Source organism: Mesocricetus auratus, unplaced genomic scaffold, assembly GCF_017639785.1.
Source record: "Mesocricetus auratus isolate SY011 unplaced genomic scaffold, BCM_Maur_2.0 Super-Scaffold_100027, whole genome shotgun sequence".
NCBI lineage: Eukaryota > Metazoa > Chordata > Mammalia > Rodentia > Cricetidae > Mesocricetus > Mesocricetus auratus.
Genome location: NW_024429208.1, coordinates 14,583,221 through 14,605,339, shown reverse-complemented (window position 1 = coordinate 14,605,339; position 22,119 = coordinate 14,583,221). Strand labels below are relative to the sequence as shown.

Here is a 22,119-nt window from a genome sequence, read left to right as displayed (position 1 = left end):
AAAGTCACCAGCAAGAACACTGTCATCCAATGTACAAGAAAGAACTGTGGAACTCATTCACGGGAATGCAAAGCTGGTGGGGAAAAGAAGGGAACCATGAGGAGATGCACAAACCCACAGGGGTCATAGAGGGAACCCGGTATTTTTTTTAGGACTGATGCATTATGGAAAGCTATGAATTCTGTCCACTTCAAGGCTCGTGGAAATGTTCAAATGCAAAGGATCTAAAAAAATAAAAGCCAGGAGGATTGCATTGGACTCCACACCAGAATAAAAACAGTGCCACTTAGTCTCATGAATTAACGTAACACGGTAGTTCTTTTGATTGTTTTGTTTTCATTTCTAGGGTTTTGTGATGTTCTTCGAGGTGGCAGGGATGAAGAGAGAGATAACACATTACAAGGTGGACGCTCTTTCCCAGTAATGCTGGTGCCGAAAGTAAAATGTTTATGTGTGTGTTACCCCTAAAAGCACTAAGTCCCTGCCTCTCATACGCATCCACGTGAAGATGAGACAGTGAGTGTCATGCTTAGTAAAGCCGCTATGAAAATGGGGATATGCCAGGGCTGGCTGAGCAAGCTGTCTGAAGCCATCACGAACATCCAAACTGCACGGCTGTCACCATTCTGCATCGAACTCCAAAGAACTCAAATCCCACACTCGCTCCTTTCAGAGCCATTTTGAAACATCACCGAGTTTACTATCTCTATTTCCAAGACAGAAGAAAGCAAGATCTACTTATCCAAGAGAAAGACCATCTCTTACATGTCTGTAAAGCTTGAGGTAACCGATAAGCACCGTTTGCTAAGGATAACGCCATCTTTACTAGAGGATCACTTGTCCTTAATCTAAATCCACCACTGTGGTCATAATAATGTTCACAGCAGCACCAATCGGCACTCCTGCATGTCTATTTGAGTTTCGCACTGACCAGGGTGCAGCAGGACAGGCTGACACTCCCTGCTTCCTCCACGCCCGGCCCAGTGCCCTGCCCTTGGATGACTGCTGTTGCAGCACCTGTGTTACCGCAGCACCTGCATTATTACCTGCATGTGGACGTATGGTGGCTGCGAAGCCAGGCGGGCCCTTTCTGAGTTCTGCTGGGCAGCTGCCCTCTCAGCTGCACGCTCGCTCCCTGGAGCCTTCTTGTCAGCAAGATGACTTTCCGTGGCACTCAGTTCAGGGTCTGAGAGCAATCTGTCAGTGCTGCTGCGAAAGAGAGTTGGGAATTCACTGCTCCACCTCACACACCGACGCACTGCACGTTCGCGGCATGCACATTCGCGGCATGCACGTTCGCTGCGTGCATGTTCGCCTCGGCCATCCCCCACTCACACGTGTCACCTCATTCAGTCCTCAGGGCAGTGCCATGACACAGCAACACTGAGACAAAAGTAATGCTGTCGTCCCACTGGATACACAAAGAAGGACCCTGTCCTAGGTCACTGCTCTAGGGTGACTCTGGGTCTCGAGCTAGAGGTGAAAGCTGTTTTGCGGTACACAGGTACCTACATTGTAGGAAGCACACATGGTATTCTGCTTGTGGTACACAGAGAACAGGTGTGCAGAAAAGATTTTTGATGTGCATCAATCAGACACCAGAGGTTTGTGCAAAATCTGAGTACAGCCCCAGTAAGCCTGAAGGTAGACAGGCGACAGACAGCACTCGTATGAAGTGGTTATGAAGGAAAGTTGCAGGTAAGTAAGAAATCGTCTCCAACGCTTGTTTAGGGAATGCGCAGGGTGTCGCATGATGCTTAAACCGGACAGTACCCCTGAGCGGCAGCCCATGATGCATGAGGATGTACCTCAAGCCAAAAACCCATGCTGTTCGACAACAGCCAATCGCCTATTCAGCTTCCACGTCAGAAGACAAGACCTGGGCAATAAGCTTTGCCTGATGGTTGCTGACAGAGGCTCCTTGAGGATGCATGAGCTGGGAAGGAAGGTGCTCTTCAAAGGCCAGGGAGAGCAGCGACTCAGAGGGCAGAGTGAGTGAAAGGGAGGGAGCCCGGGATCCAATCACTGGGATGGTGGAAGCCACAGTGTGACAGGATGACTCCAACTTTAAAGAGAGTGTAAGAGCTAAATACAGGGCAGGCCATGCTGCTGGGAGGAAGCGGCAAGGAGAGACATGGAGGCCGGGTCCTCATCCAGGTGGGAGGCAAGGGAAAGGTTCAAAAGTCTCTGAAGACAAAGGAAGGCTTAGGCCTTAAAGGATTCAACAGACGGCAGGAAGCAGAGCACTTGAGGAACACACGCCCGCCCGAGAGCGGCCATTTAGGGAGTTAGTTAGCAGCCACAAAGGACGAACAGACAAAGCAGAAGTGGGTGGAATGAGTCTAGGGTCTACGAAATAAAATGACTTTAGTAAGAAATAGAGGAAGTAAGGAGATTTATATGTTCATCTTCCCATAAAGACAGCCAAGGAACTAAGAAGACAGAGGAGGAAACCAACGAGTTGGGCATATGGGAGAACCTTTGCCCCGAGAGAGGACAAATAATAATAACAGTAGAAGTTGATCTAAGGACAGGACAATGATAACCACTGCAAGGAGGAGTTCCAGCTAAAATACAAAAGAAAAAAAATCACGGGTTTATCCAAAGGTTTGCAGTGCCCTACACTGAAGAGAATGGAGCTACAGCTTGAGAATCCCCCTCAGCACCAGCTGAGGTGGGTTCACTGCTGGGAAGTGTCTCACACAAAAGTCAGAGCCTAGAAAGCGTCCCTACTCATTGCTGAATAGCAGGGAGAATGTTTCTAGGTTTCAGAGCAAGAGGACTGTTTGAAGGGAACAGTTAAAATCCAATAACTTTATAAAGATGGGCAAGTGTGAAAATTAGGGGTTATTCGTTGAGTTTTTGAAGTGTAATTATGAGAGGGCATGGAAAAGCCCACCCTGAGATCTAACCTGACTTGAGTTGGAGTCTTAACCACTGAACTCAGAGCAAACTCTCCCCCCCATCGCCTCTTCCCAGCAGGACTAGCATACATACTGCAGGTGTGAGTTCTTCGTGCCTTGTAGTAGCTCAACCGTCTGTCTCTTGGCACAGGAGCCCTTGGAGGGACCCAGCATCTGCTTCAAGTCACCAGCATTCCCAGAATGCGAAGGACTTCGAGGCATGCCCACCTCCACAAAGGCATCGTTGCAGCCTGCAGCAGGGACAAGGACAGGAGAAAAATCAAAACTTGGCTTTATTACATCTGCCACAGCGGTGGAGAAAAGCATAAACCCGTCTCTGTGGAGAGCCAGCTCCAGAGTCCTGACGGTGCCCTCAGCTGCAAGGGAGCCACACCTCAGCAAGCTCAGACTGTCTCCAGAGCACCATCTAAAGGGAAGACCCTGGTGTCTCCTGATATATATGTATGTTTACATATGAACCCTGGTGGGGTCCTTGGGTTCCATGAAGGCTGCTGGGACTACAGGGGACATAGATTTACATATAAACATTAGTGGGACCCGCATATTTCTCATCGTCCTTTTCCTTTCCTGTGTGTTTTCCTTTCCATGTCCCAAGGTTTACACAGGGCTTTGGACACTGTAGACAATAGGTCCACCACTGAGCGATACCCTCAACTCCAAATTTAGTCCTTTTTTTTTCTTTCTCCCCAGTACTGGGGACTGAGCCCAGGGGCTTCCTTACACATGCTAGGCACGTGCTCTTCCAATGAGCTACACCCCCAACTCATGTTTTTTTCAAGACTGTTAGGGGGTGAACGGTATGCGAACACTGAGTGAGTTGGTGTTTTCCCATTACACAATGAGGGAACAGTGGCATTTCTGTGGAAGGTGCCTTTGGGCCCATCTTTGCCATTTCAGGATGGTTGAGGGAGGCACTGGTGAGTGAAACCAACTCAGAACCCTGCAGTCTCCTTCCTCCTACCCCCCCTCGGGGGGGGGATCCCTCTACCCAAGCTCCAGTCTGAGGAGGAAAATGACTACCTTCCACAGAGTTTGACTTGGGAGAAGCCTGTTCAGGCCCAGCTGTCTGCATGGCTGGGTCACCATGATTGGCACTCAGCACCTTTTCCCCAAGCGATGAAGTGGACAGTGTGCCGTATTTCATGTTTGGAGGCTGAAACCATACATAAAATGAAAACACAGTTTAGCGGTAACTTCGGGGAACACAGAAACAGGTTTCCAGGAGCGCAGACCACCCCACTGCTTGGGAGGGCGTTACCTGCACGTGTCCATTTAGGGAAGCAGAGATGTTCTTGCCTTCTGTCTGCATGTTGCTGATATGGACATCAACAGGAGTCAAGCCAGGCGGGGGGAGATGGGGCTGTGTGCCCATAGGTGGGCACTCCAGACAACAAGATGTTGGTCAGTGTGGCCTGGGCCGTAGAGGGAATCATAAGGTGCGGTATAGCAGAGAAACCTGTGGTGGTTCAGGAAGGCCATGTTAGACAGGGAACAACCGAAAAGCGGCTGCTACACTGGATGACAACAGGAAACTTCTTTTTCTGTGAATTCAGAGCAACTTAACATCTCTGCAAATGGACGGAACATTGCTATAAACAACATAAACAGGGGCTGCAGAGATGGCTCAGCGGTTAAGAGCACTGGCCGCTATTCCAGAGGTCCTGAGTTCAATTCCCATCACCCACATGGTGGCTCACAACCATCTCTCTTGAGATCTGATGCCCTCTTCCGGCCTGCAGACATACATGCAGGCAGAATACTATATACATAATAAAAAATCTTTTAAAAAAATCATAGAACGGAGGCTGGTGAGTGGGTAGGGGCCATTGCTTCCATGTTTGATGACCTGGGTGTGACACCTGGGACCCACATGCTGGAAGTAGAGAACTGACTTCTGAAAGTTGTCTTTGGACCTCCACACGTGTGCCTTGGTGTGTGTACACACACAAACAAATGACTGCTTTCTTTAAGTGAAACAATGAAAATGAGATACCACACCAGGCCCCTCCCAGCACACAGGTGAGGGAAGCTGAACCTGGGCCCAGGACAAAGGAATGGCTCCTCCAGGCAGAGCTGTGTTTGCAAGGCTCCATTTGTAACCTTCATGTGCCTTGGCCATTGTTCCATGGGTGTCCAGCTGCTTTTCCTAACCTGTTTATCACCTGTGCAGATGAGGTGGCGCTTGCCTGCAAAGCTCTTTAACTAATTTACACAGCGGGAGATTTTCCTTTGGGCTAGAGGGTGCTTTGAACAGTGATTTTCACTTGAAAAAAAAAATGGAATCCTTTGTAAATTCTATATTTAAAAAACCGGTATCTAAGAATGCACTCCTATTGCTTATACTTAAGTGACACTGACCTGTAGCGTTTGCAGTGTTAGCGATTGAAGGTGCCCACAGCGTAGGGCTCGGGGTACCAGAACTTGAACTTTGCAAAGGACTGACTGAACTGTTGAGAGCGTTCAGGAGTGAGTTGGGGGTGGTTGAAGTGTTGAGTGACAAGGTGGTGGGCCCCAATAGACCTGTAAGGAATGAACGTCCAATCAATACACCCAAGTCCAAGACTCTGAAAATAGGGACAGTATTCATATTGTCTTCTGGGACGAACACCAATAAAATCTGATACTTTCTAATCTGTCAAATACAGGTGACAGGTTTTCTCTCAGAAACACTACTTCAGCTATTCCTGTGAAATGTCTCTTTTTACAACTCCAGCATAGGACTTTGCTCACCCTCCAGGAGATGCCTGATGCTGTAAGAATGGGAAGACAGATAAGCCCAAACTAACACAGCAGTCAGGCACACCAGATTCGAGCCTGAGGACAAGCCAGGATGGACAAACCCCTGTTCAGGAGGAAGCTCTATTTTTTTTTTAATTTTTCTAAGTGACTCACTTGTTATCGGCTTCCCAACAAACCCCTTTGCAAGCGTTCACGCCTGGCAGTGCCTAGGGACGCCGTTCCTGTGGTAGACTGCCTGGTACTTAGCCGAGAAGATGCACAACCAGATGGCTCTATGCATGTCTGAACACACGCTCCCTCCTCCGGGCTCCAATCCAATGACTAGAACTTGCCTAGGAAATGTGCTGGCTTCAATTTATATTGCGAGTGTCCCCTGCTTGCTGTAACTAATGAGGTTCTCTTTTGGGAATTTGAGATTCTCTAGTCTAAAAAAAGTGCTCATTTCTACATGTTTCTGGAAGTTCACAGGCGCCAGTGTTACAGGAGATAAATGGTCAAGCCAAGAGAACCTCTCCTCCATCCGGGGAACTCTGCCTCTCCACGCATTTTCTCAACTAGAACATAACAGAGTTGGCTCTACCAAGTTCCCTGGTATGCAGTGGTCTACAGCATCACTGTACAGCTGTGGCTGTTCAGGTCTGTGTGGAGGGGAGAGCTTTGGTTGACGAAGAACCTGCATTACTGTAGTAGTGCTTGAATACAGTAATTTGGAGCCCCAGCGAGTTAGACACACATCACTTCTTTCAGGGTTGGGAAATGAACCCAGGTCCTCATATGTGTGCAATCCACCACTGAGCTGCAGCACAGCCCATCATGCTGTATATTTTAAAGCAAAAAGGGTGGGTGGGGGATGAAGAGGTTTGCTGAATTTTCTTTGCTGCCTCAAAATCTACTTTGAATGAAGCAGAACGATTTGCTGGCCACTGCACCCGCTTCTTCTACGAAGGCATCAGGGAAAGGAGGAGGAAAATGGTGAACCTGGCCTAACAACAGCAGGAGCACCTGAGCACCCTGAGAGAAAGATGGCCTTTAGATGAGGACACCATGTCAGGACCAGCAAGGATTCTGCTTTTCTAACAGCCTAAGTACCGGGAGACGGATGAGCTATGCTTGCTCTCCTTAGTGGTCTTGGGCTTATCAGGCCTAACCCTGGGGTTGGGATCTCCTCTCCCCTTATCCAGCTGCCCTCCAGATTTGCAATTACTTTTTGAGAAACAAAAAACAAAAAAACCAAACCCGGGATAATCTTTATCTCTAGGGAGGGCAGGCAATACTGCAAAAGCCAGAGAGAGCAAACACATACATCAGAGTCAAGCTGCTCCCTTCCATCTCAATGGCATTCTTAATTTAGAAAAACAAACAGAGCCACTGAAAAGAAAGGCAGTCAGCCTGTGATTATTTATGCCAACATAGGGAGAGTCTGGGCAGCCCAAATCCAGAGCCTAACAACAGAAAAACCAGACTATGAATCAGGTCCCGTGGCTCTTCACCCCGCCCTAGGGCTCCAAGAAGAAAACAGCATTTAGACAGAGCACAATGGTAGAAGAAAGAGAATTAGATAAGCATCCCCAGTGGTAATAATAAACTTTATACCTAGTCCAGTGAGTCCAAGGCCTGCCGAAGCTAAGATATCCAGGCTGGGACATGCCAGGCCGGCAGGGCACGATGCTGGGGATAGACTGGTTGCTATGGAAACCCCACTGCTTTCAAGTCCGAGGAGACATTTCCTTGCTTCATACATATTTAAGGCATTTCGCTCAACACTTTTCACAATCACAGACTATGAAAACACATAATGGGGGGAAAAAAAAGGTGACACTGGGGTAGTATACAATGAATGGAGGGGGTAATGAAAATGCAAATGAGGAGTCCACAGGAGGGTGAATACCACCTTCAATCTCTGCCTCTATCACTCCTGGCAAAGCTGCAAAATGTCAGTTACCACCTACTGTGTGTGCACCGTTGCGGGCAGCACCCACCTGCTGTGTGTATGTTGCGCTGTTGCAAGCAGCACCCCACCTACAGTGTGCACACCGTTTCAGGCAGCTCGCAGATTCCAATTCCCACCCAACCTTTTGGGGGTGGGGGTTCCTATCCAGAGACGCTTAGAGATTTAGTAAATTCCTGGCGTCAAAGTCCTGTTCTACTACACAGCCTCTGGGCTTATACTAAAGCCCACCCCACCCCCATTACCTGCAGAAACCAAATTAAACCCATCACCACATACAGACTGCATAGTAACAGCCACTTGTTTGTGACATGCATGATCTGATGGTTAGCTAACACATCTCCAGGTACCCCAACCCTCAGTGAGACCACATCTATGGCAAATCATGTGATGTGTGTGTCTGCGTATTTTTCCTAACTGCCTGCATATATATGCTATATATACATACATAATTCTGTGTAATACATAATTTACTAAATTTCTAAGCATGCATAACAACACACACACATACACACACACACACACACACACACACACACACACACACACACAGAGGCAGTAAGGAAAATCTGACTAAGTAAGCAGTTAGAGTGTTAGCTAGAATCCAGCCATTGAGCAGTCTGTCTGGCCTGACATTCGCTCATTTTCTCCTGAGCCCTTGGGTTCTTCTAGCTCTGGCTCTGTATGGACAAGCCCTTCTCTGAGTCTGATACCAATGGTGGCTGTAGTTAAGTTAGTCAAGCAGGAGGCTTCAAGATGTCCCAAACCCAAGGCCTGTTCTCAGACTCTGAACTCACTCTGTCTCACTCACCCAGAGCTGGGGGTAGCTTTTCCTTTAAGGTTTTCTCTGAAAAGGAGCTGTGGCTATTGCCACCAGTTGCACAGAAAATACCGTATCTACTCATGTAGAAATCATACGTGCTACAGACACACACAGACAAAGGACAGCATCTATGGTTTAGAAAGTTTAGCATGGAAGCTTAAGGCGGATTTATTTACCTTAGTAAGGTAGGACTCTCTGACTCCAGAGTCCATGTTGGAGAAGGAGACAATCTGCATATCCTTCTCTGGCTCCCATGTGTAGATGTAGACACACATGTGTACAAACATGAATGCACACACACACACACATCCACATGCACTCATGTGTACGCAACACCCACATGCAAACACATACACAACCACACGTGAATACACACACACACACACACACACACACACACACACACACACAAGACTAGAACTAGAAAGAGAAGCAGAGGGGGAGGGGAAGAAGATGAGAGCTTTCTAAGTAAAGCAGCACCATCTGTGAATGGGGACCCAGGTTCTAACCTGACACCAAATCTGGTCTGGCCCGAATCTTATGCTTGCTAGCTTCCTTGATTTTCCACTTCCCTCATCTATGGCTGCCGGATCTGAGGCATTGCTTCAGCAGCCCAAAAGATTAAGATGTTTCCTGGTTTGTTTTTGCCTGGCGATACACTAGAGTGCACCAAAACAATGAGTCTACATTTCTGCCAAACTGTACAGTGCCCGATTGCGCTCACTAGACTTTATATAGCAGTAAAAACTAGCATTTAATAAAGAAACTGGAAAACTCAGCTGTTTGAAATTTTTCCTCAAAACATTCCACAAACTTCCAAACTTCCCACAGTCACGGTTTATAAATCTTTGAAGCTTTTAAACATTAAAGAAAACAGGATTCATATACCATTGTCATACTTATTACATGGAACAGGGACATTTTTGTGATTTCAGTTAACATCTCTCTACATTATTTCCTAATCCTACCTTCCTTCCTCGTAGTGAATTTGGGGTTTTCCCAAATCCTGAACCTGCCTTCACTTCGTGATTTAGAAAATGCTGGGTTGTAAACATGCCTAACTAACATGTCACTCCAGTATGGGAGTTTTGGCTCTATCATCCCTGCTCAGCCTGGACAGCAGTAACACAATGGTGACAGCGGCCATGAGGGTCCCACACTGCTCTGCACAGAGGCTGCAACAACTTTCACAATATGATGTATGAACACTCCTCTCTCCTCACCTTCTTGTGGGCACTTAATACCAGATTTCTCTTGTTCATGTAATCACCAAATGTCTACAGCATGGGACAGAGAGAGTGCTAAGTAAATAGGGCACGTTCACTGCTCATGGCCTTCATTAAAGGAAAGATCAGAACAGAAAGGCAATTATTCTGCTGGGCTAACACAGTAGCTGGCATATATAGTTACGTTCTGGAAATGTTCAACAAGTTGAATTGAATATGTACACACACACACACACACACACACACACCACACACATACGTCACCTTAGTTATTCTCTGGCAACTAAAGAAAGCCTGTAGCTAGCTGATTGGAAAAGTTAAGAGTCCTTCCAATAAGTACCCAGGAGTGGTATGTCTCACTCATATGGTAGGTCTACTTTGACTTTCCAATGAACTTCAGTGTTGACTCCATACGGCTGGGCTAGTTTACATATTCCCACCATCAGCGTGAAAGCGCTCACATTTGTACACTTCCCCACCCGTATTTGCTCTTAGTCATTTTCTGGCTGACTGCTGCTCTGACAGGTGAGATGGGATCTTCATGTAGTTTAGATTTGCATTTCTCTCTGATGGTTACTGAGGCTGAACATTTGTATGTTTGCTAGCCATCCGTGCATCGGGTTTTTCTTTTTTGAGGAGGGGGGGACAGTCTTCATTTTGTTAGCCTATCTGTTGATTAATTTGGTTGGTTTCTTGTAAAAAAAAAATCACCAAGTAAGAAAAAGAACTTTTCTTTCTCACGTATTTACGGGAAAATAATGGTTACTGAAAATGAACTTAAAAAAAATGAAGAAAAGATGGACGATAGTGGAGGACACTGTTACAAATGTATACTGTTACAACCAAACATACACCAACATGCATATTAGGAATTAGTTCTCTGTGCACCAACAACCAAATAGGGATGGTATCACAGACGCTTCACCGGGCACAGAACCAACCTTGCTTGGCTGTTTGGGCTTTGGTTTAACGCTGATAAAGACATCCAGCTGCTCCATCAGCTGTGCAATGAACTGTGGGTTAACTTCAGTTTCTTCCTTCATATCAAACATCAGCACAAGAGGAAGACATCCCTAGAGAAGACAGCAGGCATCTCAGGAGCCAAGTCAGTGAGCATAGCACCCAGTACCGGAATGTGTCTATAAAGCATACCTTACTGGGGTATTAAAACCAAATAACATTCACATCTTTCCAACAAGGATGGACGGCGTGGGGCCCAGGAGAGGGACAGGAGGCTACCTGGGAGACTGAAACTGTTATGTTAAGCTCATGGGCTTGGCATGAATCAAGCATTTTTTTTTTAGTATAACTTTCACTTTGGAAAAATCCTTCACTGTCTGGCTTCAGTTATTTTAGCAATGATACAAAAACATCCTTCGTGCTGGGCGTTGGTGGTGCATGCCTTTAATCCCAGCACTCAGGAGGCCGAGGCAGCTGGATCTCTGTGAGTTCGAGACCAGCCTGGTCTACAGAGCGAGTTCCAGGTCAGCCTCCAAAGCCGCAGAGAAACCCTGTCTCGAAAAAACAAAATAAGAAAGAAAGAAAGAAAGAAAGAAAGAAAGAAAGAAAGAAAGAAAGAAAGAAAGAAAGAAAGAAAACCACAAAACCAAAAACCATCCCTCGCCACTCACTCTGTGGTTCGGATCACGTGCCCTCCCTTCGCTCAGTTACTTGTGGGGAGCCATGCCACTGCATGCTGAATGAGAACTCTACCGCTGTCTAATGACCTCCACTTTGGTGCAGACTGGCCTATCCCACCACAGACCCGCATGTCCGGATCTGTCTCTACTTCCAGGTCAGGGCCGACGCTCAATGTCTTTCAGGTAGTGTCTACACATCACTCAGAGGTGTCTTAACTGCTCCTTCTAAGGAAGCTAAAGCTATAACCAACCCCTGCCTAGCATGAGCAGTGAACCACTGCCCCAACCTTCAGTATTTGCTTCTTTTTTACTACAGAAGCTAGCATTGGTTTTCTCCGCTCATTTCTTCCTGGCCCTCATTATCTGTGGCCAGCAGACAGATAACGTCTCTTCCTCTTGCACAGAATGCTGCTCAGCTCACGCCCTTGTCCCCCCGTATTAGCAATGCTAAACACACTGTGATCAAAATGGAGTAGGCTGTGCCTTTTCACTTACGAATAAAAGTGACTTTTGTGTAGCTAGGCAAAGAGGTCATTAAAACCTTTGAATTTCTTCCTCCCTTCTTTCAATATTGGATGACATTAGCTTTCAAAATAGATTTATATTTTTGGCAGGTGTGGTCAAAGGAGACTATCAGTCTGTGAACTTTTCCAAGCATTTTGAGCTTAAAAGTAACATAAAGACCTTGGAAAAGGCAAGATGAGTAACTGGGGCAGTTCCTGTAAATATGCCCCATGGCTAGCACATTAATGACAATACAATCAAATAAACATGGCTACAAAACCCAACATTCACAGAAAGAGAATTTTTAAATCTCATATTGGCCTGATTGACTCTAAGAAGTTTCTCCTGTCAGAGGGATGGAATCAACGATACAAGTCTGGATTTAATGGCTCTTTAAAACGATGGAAGCTGCAAGTTAATAGGTCGCGCCTGATGCCTGCTGACTCAAATGTCACTAAAGGCCGAGCATGGGACGTAAGAGTGCAGTCTGTTTTTAAAAGTCTCTGCCAGCCCAGCAATATGGCTGTCTGCTGTCACTACACACCAAGCCACACACGACAAGGTTTCAAGTAAATACAGGAAGGAGAGAAATGCCATACACTGGAGTGCTCCTGAGCGACATGACTGATGCTTTTCTTTCGTAGCATTCAAATTCATGAGTGAAGTAGTATTTTCAAATATATAGGAAATTTATCAAATATACAAATGTTTCAGATCACCAAAAGTTTTTAGGCATATGTGGGTGTATGTGATAGCCAGAGGTCAGGTGCTTTCCTTTATCGTCTGCTCGCCACATCACTATTATTACTATTATCATTATTATTACTACTAATGAGACTGTCTAATGAACCTGGATCACAGATTAGGCTACCCTGGCTGACCAGCAATTATTATTATTATTATTATTATTATTATTATTATTATTATTATTACTACTACTATTTTTTTTGGAGGGGGGTTTTCGAGACAGGGTTTTATGACTTTGGAGGCTGTCCTGGAACTAGCTCTTGTAGACCAGGCTGGTCTTGAACTCACAGAGATCCGCCGGCCTCTGCCTCCCTAGTGCTGGAATTAAAGGCATTATTATTATCATTATTATTTTATTATTATTGAGATAGTGTCTCTTTAATGAACCTGATTCTCACAGACTGCACTGGCTGACCATCAATTATGATTATTATTATTGAGACAGTATCTCTTTAATTAACCTACATCTCACAGATTTGGTTACACTGGTTGGCCAGCTATTATTATTATTATTATTATTATTATTATTACTACTACTACTACTACTATTTTTTTTGAAGGGGGGTTTTCAAGACAGGGTTTTATGACTTTGGAGGCTGTCCTGGAACTAGCTCTTGTAGACCAGGCTGGTTTTGAACTCACAGAGATCCGCCGGCCTCTGCCTCCCTAGTGCTGGAATTAAAGGCATTATTATTATCATTATTATTTTATTATTATTGAGATAGTGTCTCTTTAATGAACCTGATTCTCACAGACTGCACTGGCTGACCATCAATTATGATTATTATTATTGAGACAGTATCTCTTTAATTAACCTACATCTCACAGATTTGGTTACACTGGTTGGCCAGCTATTATTATTATTATTATTATTATTGTTATTATTATTGAGTGTTTCTTTAATGCTTTAATGAACCTGGATCACAGGCTGCACTGGCTGACCAGCAATTGTTGTTGTTATTATTATTGTTGTTGTTGTTATTATTATTATTGAGGCAGTGTCTCTTTAATGAACCTGGATCACAGGCTACACTGGCTGACCAGCAATTGTTGTTGTTGTTATTAGTAGTAGTAGCAGTATATTAGTAGTATTAGTGAGGCAGTGTCTCTTTAATGAACCTGGATCACAGGCTACACTGACTGACCAGCAATACTTGCCTTCTCAAGTGAGTGTGAGGAACCCGAACTCGAGTCTCCATGTTTGCCTGCTGAGCCATCCCCTCAAACTTTGAAGGTGACCTTTGAACAGTATTTTTAGTTTTCGGTTTAAGGTTCAAACTGCCCACCAGTACCCCGTGTCAGATGTAAACTATCGCCTTTCATCCACACCACAAAGTACACTCATTTCAGATCTCGTCTGTGTTTAGTCTAAGCTAAGAAAAATATAAGAAAATGACTTCCCTATGCTATGGGATTGAGCCTGTGGAGGCACAATGGCCCTTAGTCTCCAGCTTCTCTCGTCTTACCAGGAATGCTTCCTGTCTGGCTGGACCTCAAAACTGCTCTCTTAAATAGCAGGTTTGCAGAGTCAGCGTGGAAACCCACGGTACTCCAAGAAGTTCAAGAGGGCATCACAAAGCTAACTGAAGCAGCCTTACCATGAGATACTGCCTTGCCAGGCAGACGGACTCGATGGTGCCCTGGAGGTAGACGGTGGATTTCTTCTGTGGATTGCTGGGGTCAGGAAAGTGGATCTGCGCCCCTGTCCTCTGCATGATATGTTTGACGTTGCTCCCGTTGCGGCCCATCATGAAGAGGTGATGCTGGGCTGCGATGTCCAGTTGTGTGCTCACGGGGATGGCCGATGCCAAGCTTCCCGCAAGGTGTTCCAATAGCATGGCTGTTCCTTCCTGGCAGAGAAGAGCAGACTGTGAGGAGCGCGGTAATCCCATCAGATAACGCCACCCCCAATTAGGAAACGTCTCTGTTGCACCTCCAACAACTGTGGGAACATCAGTAGCACGTTCTATGGGACCACCGGTAGCACAAAGGAAAACTCTGGAAACCACTTAGTCTACTAAGCATAAGCATAAAACTTGTACTGGGTGTGGCGGCATATGTCTACCTGCAATCCCAGCAGCTAGGAGGCTGAGGCAGGAGAATGGTGAATTTAAGATCAGTGTTGGAAACTGTCTCAAAAACAAACAAACAAAAAGGAACCGTGCATGATCTTTGCTTTTCCACTTTAAGTTACCCACCTTCACAGCATTAGTGTTATTCTGAGACCCTCGTACTATGACAGTAGCACCATACATTCGAGACCTCTGCTTAAACGACACCGAAATGCTGTACGTCTGTGAGATGCGCTGGATGGAGGGGGCGTTGGGATCCGGGACTGGTTGGAGAATCCCAGCAATCGGTAACTCAAACATCAGCACCAAAGGAAGCAGCTCCTAAGAGAACCAAAGCGACGGTGAAGCGTGGTGTTTGTGAGCAGGACAGGGACACACACACACACACACACACACACACACACACACACACACACACACACAGCGCATTTGCTCCTTTCTAAGCATGGGTTCTGAGACATGAACTGTCTTCATGGGAGGTCTGAGATCCAGTGCAATGTGCGACAGTTCCTAATGGAAGGAGTTGTTGGCCTGTGGCACTCTCCATCAAGCCTTCATCTGATCAGTGAGTGAATCAGGAGAAAGCCGAAACGTTTCCAGAAAGTCTCCAATTGAGGCGCATTTATGAATAAACTTAGAATGTTGTGGTCTCAATACTGACTCAAAATGCCTCCCACAGAGACCGGCTCACAGAGGTCAGGGTGCTCAGGAAGTCACCCTGTCTCACTGTCTCCTGCCGACTGAAAATGGGACTTGGTTACAAATGGCAAACGATGCTGTTTCAGCCCCCTCGTTATGTAAATGTAGTGGGCATGCAATGAATGACCCCAAAGATTAGCACAGTTACCCGAATCCTCGCTCGGGCAGATTCTACTCCTGCTGGCTGTCCTGCTATAGACACCTGCAAAATAAGGGAGCAAGACTTACTCCACCACTCAAGCCTGCAGCAGCCTTCCTAGGTCCACATCCTTGCTGCTCAACACAAGAGGGCTCATGACAAACCTCAGCTGAAAGGAGATGCTTCAAACTGGAATTTGATTTTAATGAGACCCTCCTCCAGTGATGCCTGGCCATTGACCTACGTCACCACTTGGACCTAGCCACAGCCAGCAGCTCCCAGGAAGCCATTCTAATGCCGTTATCGTTATTTTTGTTCACAGCACTTTCCCCTTTTTGTTTAAAGTCTCTTTGTGTCAGTTATGTATTAACAGCGATGACATGGCTGCATTAGGCTCTGGGCCATCAGCCTTCTTCCTCCACACTCTGGCGGATAATCACAGCCTTAGTACCAGCCTCTCTAGCTTTCTCCATAGATCCCCAGGCCTCACCACGATCCATCAACAAGAAGCATCAATCAAGATTGATGCTGGGTGGGAGCACTGAGTTCCAGGACACAGCTCTTAGGGTTTGGTGTCACAGCCACCGCCAGGTGTTTCGAACAATGCCTGTAATCAAGGCTTTCTACCTGGCCCCATATGCGTCCCAGAACAGCGTCCCTCTCCCTGATTCATCCTCGGAGCTGACAGATTCCCACTATGGGATTAACTGAGAAGAGAGAACATATCTCAACAACAGAGCGGTAGTATGCAGACTTCAAGGACCCGGAGTGCTTGCCTGCGGACCCAGGGCTTCCAAAGAGAAGCAGCCCCAGGGGTGTGTCTCAGCAAACAGCTGTCATCCTGTCAGTGTGAGGAAGTAGAGACCTATCCACTGCCTCTTAGAGGTGACCTGGAGGACCACTTCTGCCACCGTGTGGACAGAACCCACGCTCTGGCAAGGCTCCTGAGACAGACAAACCCAACGCACTCTCTGCCATTTCTTCATGATGGTCTTTATTTTGAGACTACCCCACCCCTGATATCTACCATTTAGAGGTTAAACAGAGAACCATAAATCTACGGCAGGGAAGTACCCCATTCTCCAGGGGTCAGGGGGTTGGGGGCACCACCCACAATGTCTGCCATCTGTAGATTACTCTGACTGCCTTTTGCCCTCATCTCTCAGAAGGGATTTGCATACTGAAACTCAAGGGTGTGGAGAGGCGAGTCACCTGGTTGCTTTTTTCTGCCTGGTTGTTCCTGTTGGAATCGGGAAAGTGGATGTGACAGCCCGTCTCCTCCATCACCTTCTTAATGTTGTTGCCGCCCTTGCCGATGACGTGGGAGTGCTCTGTGTGTGAGACATCCATCTTCAACGTGACGCGGTTGCTCTGTGCAGAAGCAGGGTTGTTTCCTGATGCATTAACCACGCCAAACACTCTGCCCTTACGGCAATTCAGTATTAACAGAAACAGACTCTTGTGGGAAACTACAGATTTCTCAAATGGATACTGTCAACCTAACACATTTCTAACAGCATCTTTATTAAGAAGAAATCTTGTTTTTATGAGAAATGCATCAGAAGAAAGTGACATATTTTTTAACCACAATACATTTTAAGAAAATTAAATACAGTCAGCTGCAAAAAAACCCAAATAAATTATTCAGTTTTTTTTCTTTTAAGGCATTATTCATGAAACTGTTCAAATAACTAAAGACAGAAGAGAATGTGATCACGTGACTAAAGATGCCATGTTGGATAGTGGAACGATGATGGGGAACCATAATTAGAAATCAAGCGCCCACTGAGATCACACAAGCATTGACTAAATGCTCCCTGACCTCCCGTACACAGTAGCTGCTACACTTCTGCCTAAGCTTGCACAGCCATCCCTTATTCCTACTGGTGGAAGAAATAGAGATCTCAAAGGCATGAACAAGGGCCCCAAACAGAGGCTCAGTTACATTAAAGAAAATGTAAAACCCCAAGATATGGGGAATAAAAAGGCACCAACCAAACTGGCATCCAAGTATTTAACACTGAGGAATTTACCGTGATGCTGTAAGGGCCAATGTAAAATCTTTTTGAGTCTTCAAGACTGTTAGTGGCATTCCTGAACAGTAAGACTGAAGACATTAAAATATCAGTAATGTTAAAACCTCCTGAGATCACAAATTTTTGACATGCACCCAGAGAAATAATTATATTTTTAAGCTTAGCTTCTTTCACTTTAAAGCCTTGAAATACAAGAGAATATCTCCTTTTCTAGGGGAGGAAAAAAAACCAAGTACTTAACAATTACAAGGTAAATAATTCTTAAAATTAAAAAAGATGAACAACAACAAAAACAGAAAAACAAAAGATAGGAGGACAAAATCAGAAACATTCCAATAAAATATTAAGTGGTAAGAGGGGGTGGAGCCAGAACCACAGCCATGATTTGAACCACTTCCCCAGTTACCAGTTTTGAGATGCTGGTCAAATTATTTAACATCACTGCAATGAGTTACTTTTAGGATAAAACAAACTACCGTTTGTATAATATAAAATGCCTGGCATACAGCAAGGGCTTCAGATGTGTTTAAAGAAACAGCATCACAAATGAGTGTATGCTTACATGTGTTCAGCTTTTGCCATGCTTGTTTTTACATGTACAGTCAAACATCTAGCTGGGTATGAGCACACACATGTGTACACACAGGGAGTTACAGGGCTCCTGTGACCTCAGAAAAGCAAATGTGCTCATTTTGATCAACTTTTGTCATCTGCCCTGTATCTTTCTGAAGATGGCATATATGTGCAAACATGTATCTGTACATGTAGTCAATGATATTACTTGACATGACAGAAACCATTTAAACTAAGCATTTTCTCCACATCCCCCTCCGCGTTAGAATCACATGTGCCTGTTCAAACCTTCCATACTTCTTTTCCCTTCTCCGCATGGTTCTTGGGTACCAGTATGGAGTGGCCTTGAAGTTGCCAGCTTTCCCGTTCACTTACTTTTGTGTCTAAGACAGACATGATCATTTCTTTGGCTTCTTTTACATCATCTTTCTTCCCAGAAACCTTGATGTGGGGATCTGGAATGACAAGGAAGAAAGGTTTGCATGACACTTTCATACCTCCCCAAACTCCCTGCTTTAAGATCAATGCCACAATATAAAACATTCCACAATAAACCCAGTATTTACTGCACTGTGTATGTGTGATTGCTGTAATCAGAATCATAGGGAAGTGTCCAAATCATGTTTGTTTTTCCTGTTCTGAAAACTAGATAAGGAATTTAACTTCAACTTAGAAAGACAAGCAAATCATACCATTGTCAAACAGAAGAAGGTATCTATGATTTTGACTTGTGAATTAAGTTCTTGCTATATTCCTGGTCCCATTCTAAAGATAATACAATAATTTGTTTAATTCAAGCTATGGCTTTGTGAAAGGTTTTCTTGTTGTTTGTTTTGTTTTGTTTTACAGGGAAAAGCAATGTGGAAGCCTCATCAAGAACTTGCTGAAAAACCACTGAGAGTGGCTTTTATAGGACTCAGGCCTATAAAATGTCTCCCAGCTCTGGATTCACAATTTAAACTGTGATAATTTATTATAGAAAACATCCCCACAAGTCAAAGTTAATAGAACAACAAAGTCCACTCAGGAATATTTCTTATTTATCCAGAGTTCCTTTTGAGTAACTAATACATACACTTTGTTTATTTCACTGAATATCAAATGCTAATTATCTTCACTGGACTGGGTAGTGGGCCAAGGACTGGGGAATGTATCAGTAAAGACAACCCCCCCCCCGACACCTACAGAGCTTGAGTGATTTGCAATACCACATTAAATAAAGTATTTTATACACTATAACTGATTACTGTGAGGATGAAAATGGAGCAGAAGATGAAAGGATTAGAGCACCGGCTGCAGTGAGGGAGAGGCCCGTCAGGCTCCCTAAGAGCAACGCGAGACACAGCTGGAATCTTCCAGCAGATTGGAGTACGGTTGGGGGTGGTGGTGTGGGGGTCCGGTGTGTTCAGCACAAGTCTGTTGGTCAGAGTGTGCTTCCACTTCTCATTCACTGGGTTCCCCGAATTTAGCAGTCTGGGTGTCCTGACACCTTATTGGCCGGCCTGGTGCAGGTCAAGACCATTCTGGGGTAAGTGGAGAGAGCTCCATGCCCATTTGCGTACTAGTAATAAAGTCAAGAAATGGGTAATTTGGTTACGACCCTTGGTCTGTCATGATCAATGAGACGCCTGAGTCCTTTCTATCCAGTACAGGACAGAGATCAGTAAATATCCGGGGTACCTTCCAGAATTACCATGCCTTCTGCCCAAGTTCTTTTGTTCTTCCAAAGCAGGAATTCTCCAGGTTATGGACCCAGAACCACTGCACTGAGTAGGGCTTATACCTGAACTATACACATCTCCCCAAGGTTAATTCCCAGTCCACCCCACAGGTCAAGGTCAATGCCATGCTGAACACATCACACTTTCTGAGGTGCAACTGGCCAGTACAGAGGAGAGGTCAGGGAAGGAAGAGAGGAAAGGAGAGATGCATGTTTTTAAGTCTACACAACCTGGATATGAGATCACAGCAGACAACACCCTGCAGCTTTGGGATGCAGAGTATGGGGTGCCTTGGTCCCTGGAGCGACACTTGCAGCTGAACCTCACTGAACCAGCCCCTTCACTGGTGCCCTGACCCTCCCTGGCACTGTCCCCTCAGCTACTCCTGCCCGAGACTCTCCTTATCCTGTCTTTTAATCCCAACCAGGGTACTTGCAATGGCTTTAAGATTACTCAAAACATTCTAAAATGTCTCCCATACGTTCTAAGTCCAGGGGGCCTAAAAGCAGGGCACATAAGACATCCACCCATCAGAAGCTAGGAGGGAACCCCGACTTATCTCCAGCAATCTTCATTGCCTATTCCCTGAAGCCCCCTGCCTAGTCCCAGTTTGGTTTTAATTTGTACCTGCTAACTGACTTTCACACTTCCCTTAAGATGCCTATATGAAGCAACTTCCAGAATGCTAGCCACATTCAGATTCCAGTCTCAAGTACGTCCCACTTTGCTTCCCATTTCTGCTGCAACACTGAGAACCCAACGACCATCAGGTCTGGAGAACCCTGTGCTCCAACAAGTACATGCCATGCTCACTCACAGTTAGGCATTTCACTGTCTTATCCAGAGGAGTCTTAAACCCACAATGAAAACCAGATAAAACCATGAGAATGTTCATTGTGATCACTATGTACCAGTCCAATACAGGTGACAAAACACTTCTGCAGAATAGATATTAATTTTACACACATACACACTCAGAGGGGCAGGGGGGCGGTAATGCTAACTTGTAAACCCACTACTTTACAGGATGACTACCCACATTAAAATTCTTACACACCTGCACCTGAAGAGGACCAGGGACTCTCAACTGAAGGATAATTCGGTGGTCTACCCTCTTTCCAACAACAGAACTATAAGCAAACGAAGAAAACCACCTCAATAGCAAATTTGGAAGGGAGTGTGCACCATCTAGTGGATAGAAAGTGAATTATTATCCAACACAGCTATGCCTGCTTAATCTCCAATCATCTCCAAAGTCCTCAGGGGTTACCGAGTCCCTGCTCTTGCTGGAAAGTGGTCACTGAATACTCAACACCATGGATGTTACAAAACCAAGTAAGACATCCACACCTATAGTGCCGTCAAGCAGACTGACAAATGTCTACATGGGAAAGTGTATGCTTGAACACTTCTTTTCCAAGGAGATCATTTGCCCTAGGCTTCCGAAAATAATTCTGATCAGGCCTGTGAGGGCATTGGCTTTCTGATTACAACCTCCCACCCATCTGCTCCTGTCTTTCAGGTGTGTCACCTCCCATAGAAGAGGGGAGATGGGATAGCGACCATCCCTCACTAGAGAAAAGCTCTCTGAGAACGCCACAGAAGAGAGAAAACAACGGGCCCTGTTCTGTGGAGTTCTGCACAGACTTGATAAGCCAGTGATGGTTCTTATGAGAACACCTCATACACGTTTTCAGTAAACCTTCTGAAGAGTTGAGATGCTCCACGAACCTATGTGAAGCTTTGTGTGGTTTTAGGAAGATGGTCTTGTGTTCCATTTCCACCCCTGAGCTTCCACCCCACCCCAGCCCTGGAAGCATGGTGGAATTCTAAATGGCCACTCTCTTCTCTTTATTCCTTTTTGCAGAAAACTCCAAAGAAAATACTTCGCTCAGATGTGCGCATTAATCATGCTGTGGACGGTTGTGTGCTATTGATATTGTAGTTTAGGCCACTAGTCTTCCTCCAACAGCCTACAGCTGAGTCCTGTCTTTGTGAGGGACCACTGTTGAGCAGAGGCATCACCCCACCTCCATGCCAAACTTCAGTCTTTTAGTCACTGTCTGTTCTGGTAGAGACCGACAGGCAACCACGTGTCTGACTGAGCCCATCCTTTTCATGCACAACACCCCATTATAAAGGTCATCCTTTTAGATCCCATGCCCTGGTCTGAAAGTAGGAGGTGTTGGTACATTCCATTGAAGCATCCAACCAGCCTTGAACTCATGAAGAAGAGATCAGTGTGAGCAATTGAGTTTCTCCTGGTTCAGATGTCTTTTCACCTTTATCTGGGGTTGAATTTCTTGACTATCTGCACTCTGTCACTGT

General features: G+C 45.5%; 1 protein-coding gene across 1 annotated transcript in view; it reads right to left on the bottom strand.

Annotated features, from left to right (window-relative positions):
- Bicc1 (BicC family RNA binding protein 1) overlaps positions 1–22,119 on the bottom strand; it is a 212,239-nt gene that overhangs the window by 19,127 nt on the left and 170,993 nt on the right. Inside the window, 13 exon segments of the mRNA XM_005070782.4 lie at positions 1,047–1,209; positions 2,998–3,154; positions 3,945–4,077; positions 4,183–4,275; positions 4,277–4,380; positions 5,283–5,444; positions 7,257–7,443; positions 10,602–10,733; positions 14,150–14,401; positions 14,750–14,944; positions 15,471–15,524; positions 16,674–16,832; positions 18,446–18,525. Of these exon segments, the coding sequence (XP_005070839.1) occupies positions 1,047–1,209; positions 2,998–3,154; positions 3,945–4,077; positions 4,183–4,275; positions 4,277–4,380; positions 5,283–5,444; positions 7,257–7,443; positions 10,602–10,733; positions 14,150–14,401; positions 14,750–14,944; positions 15,471–15,524; positions 16,674–16,832; positions 18,446–18,525 (1,871 nt within the window).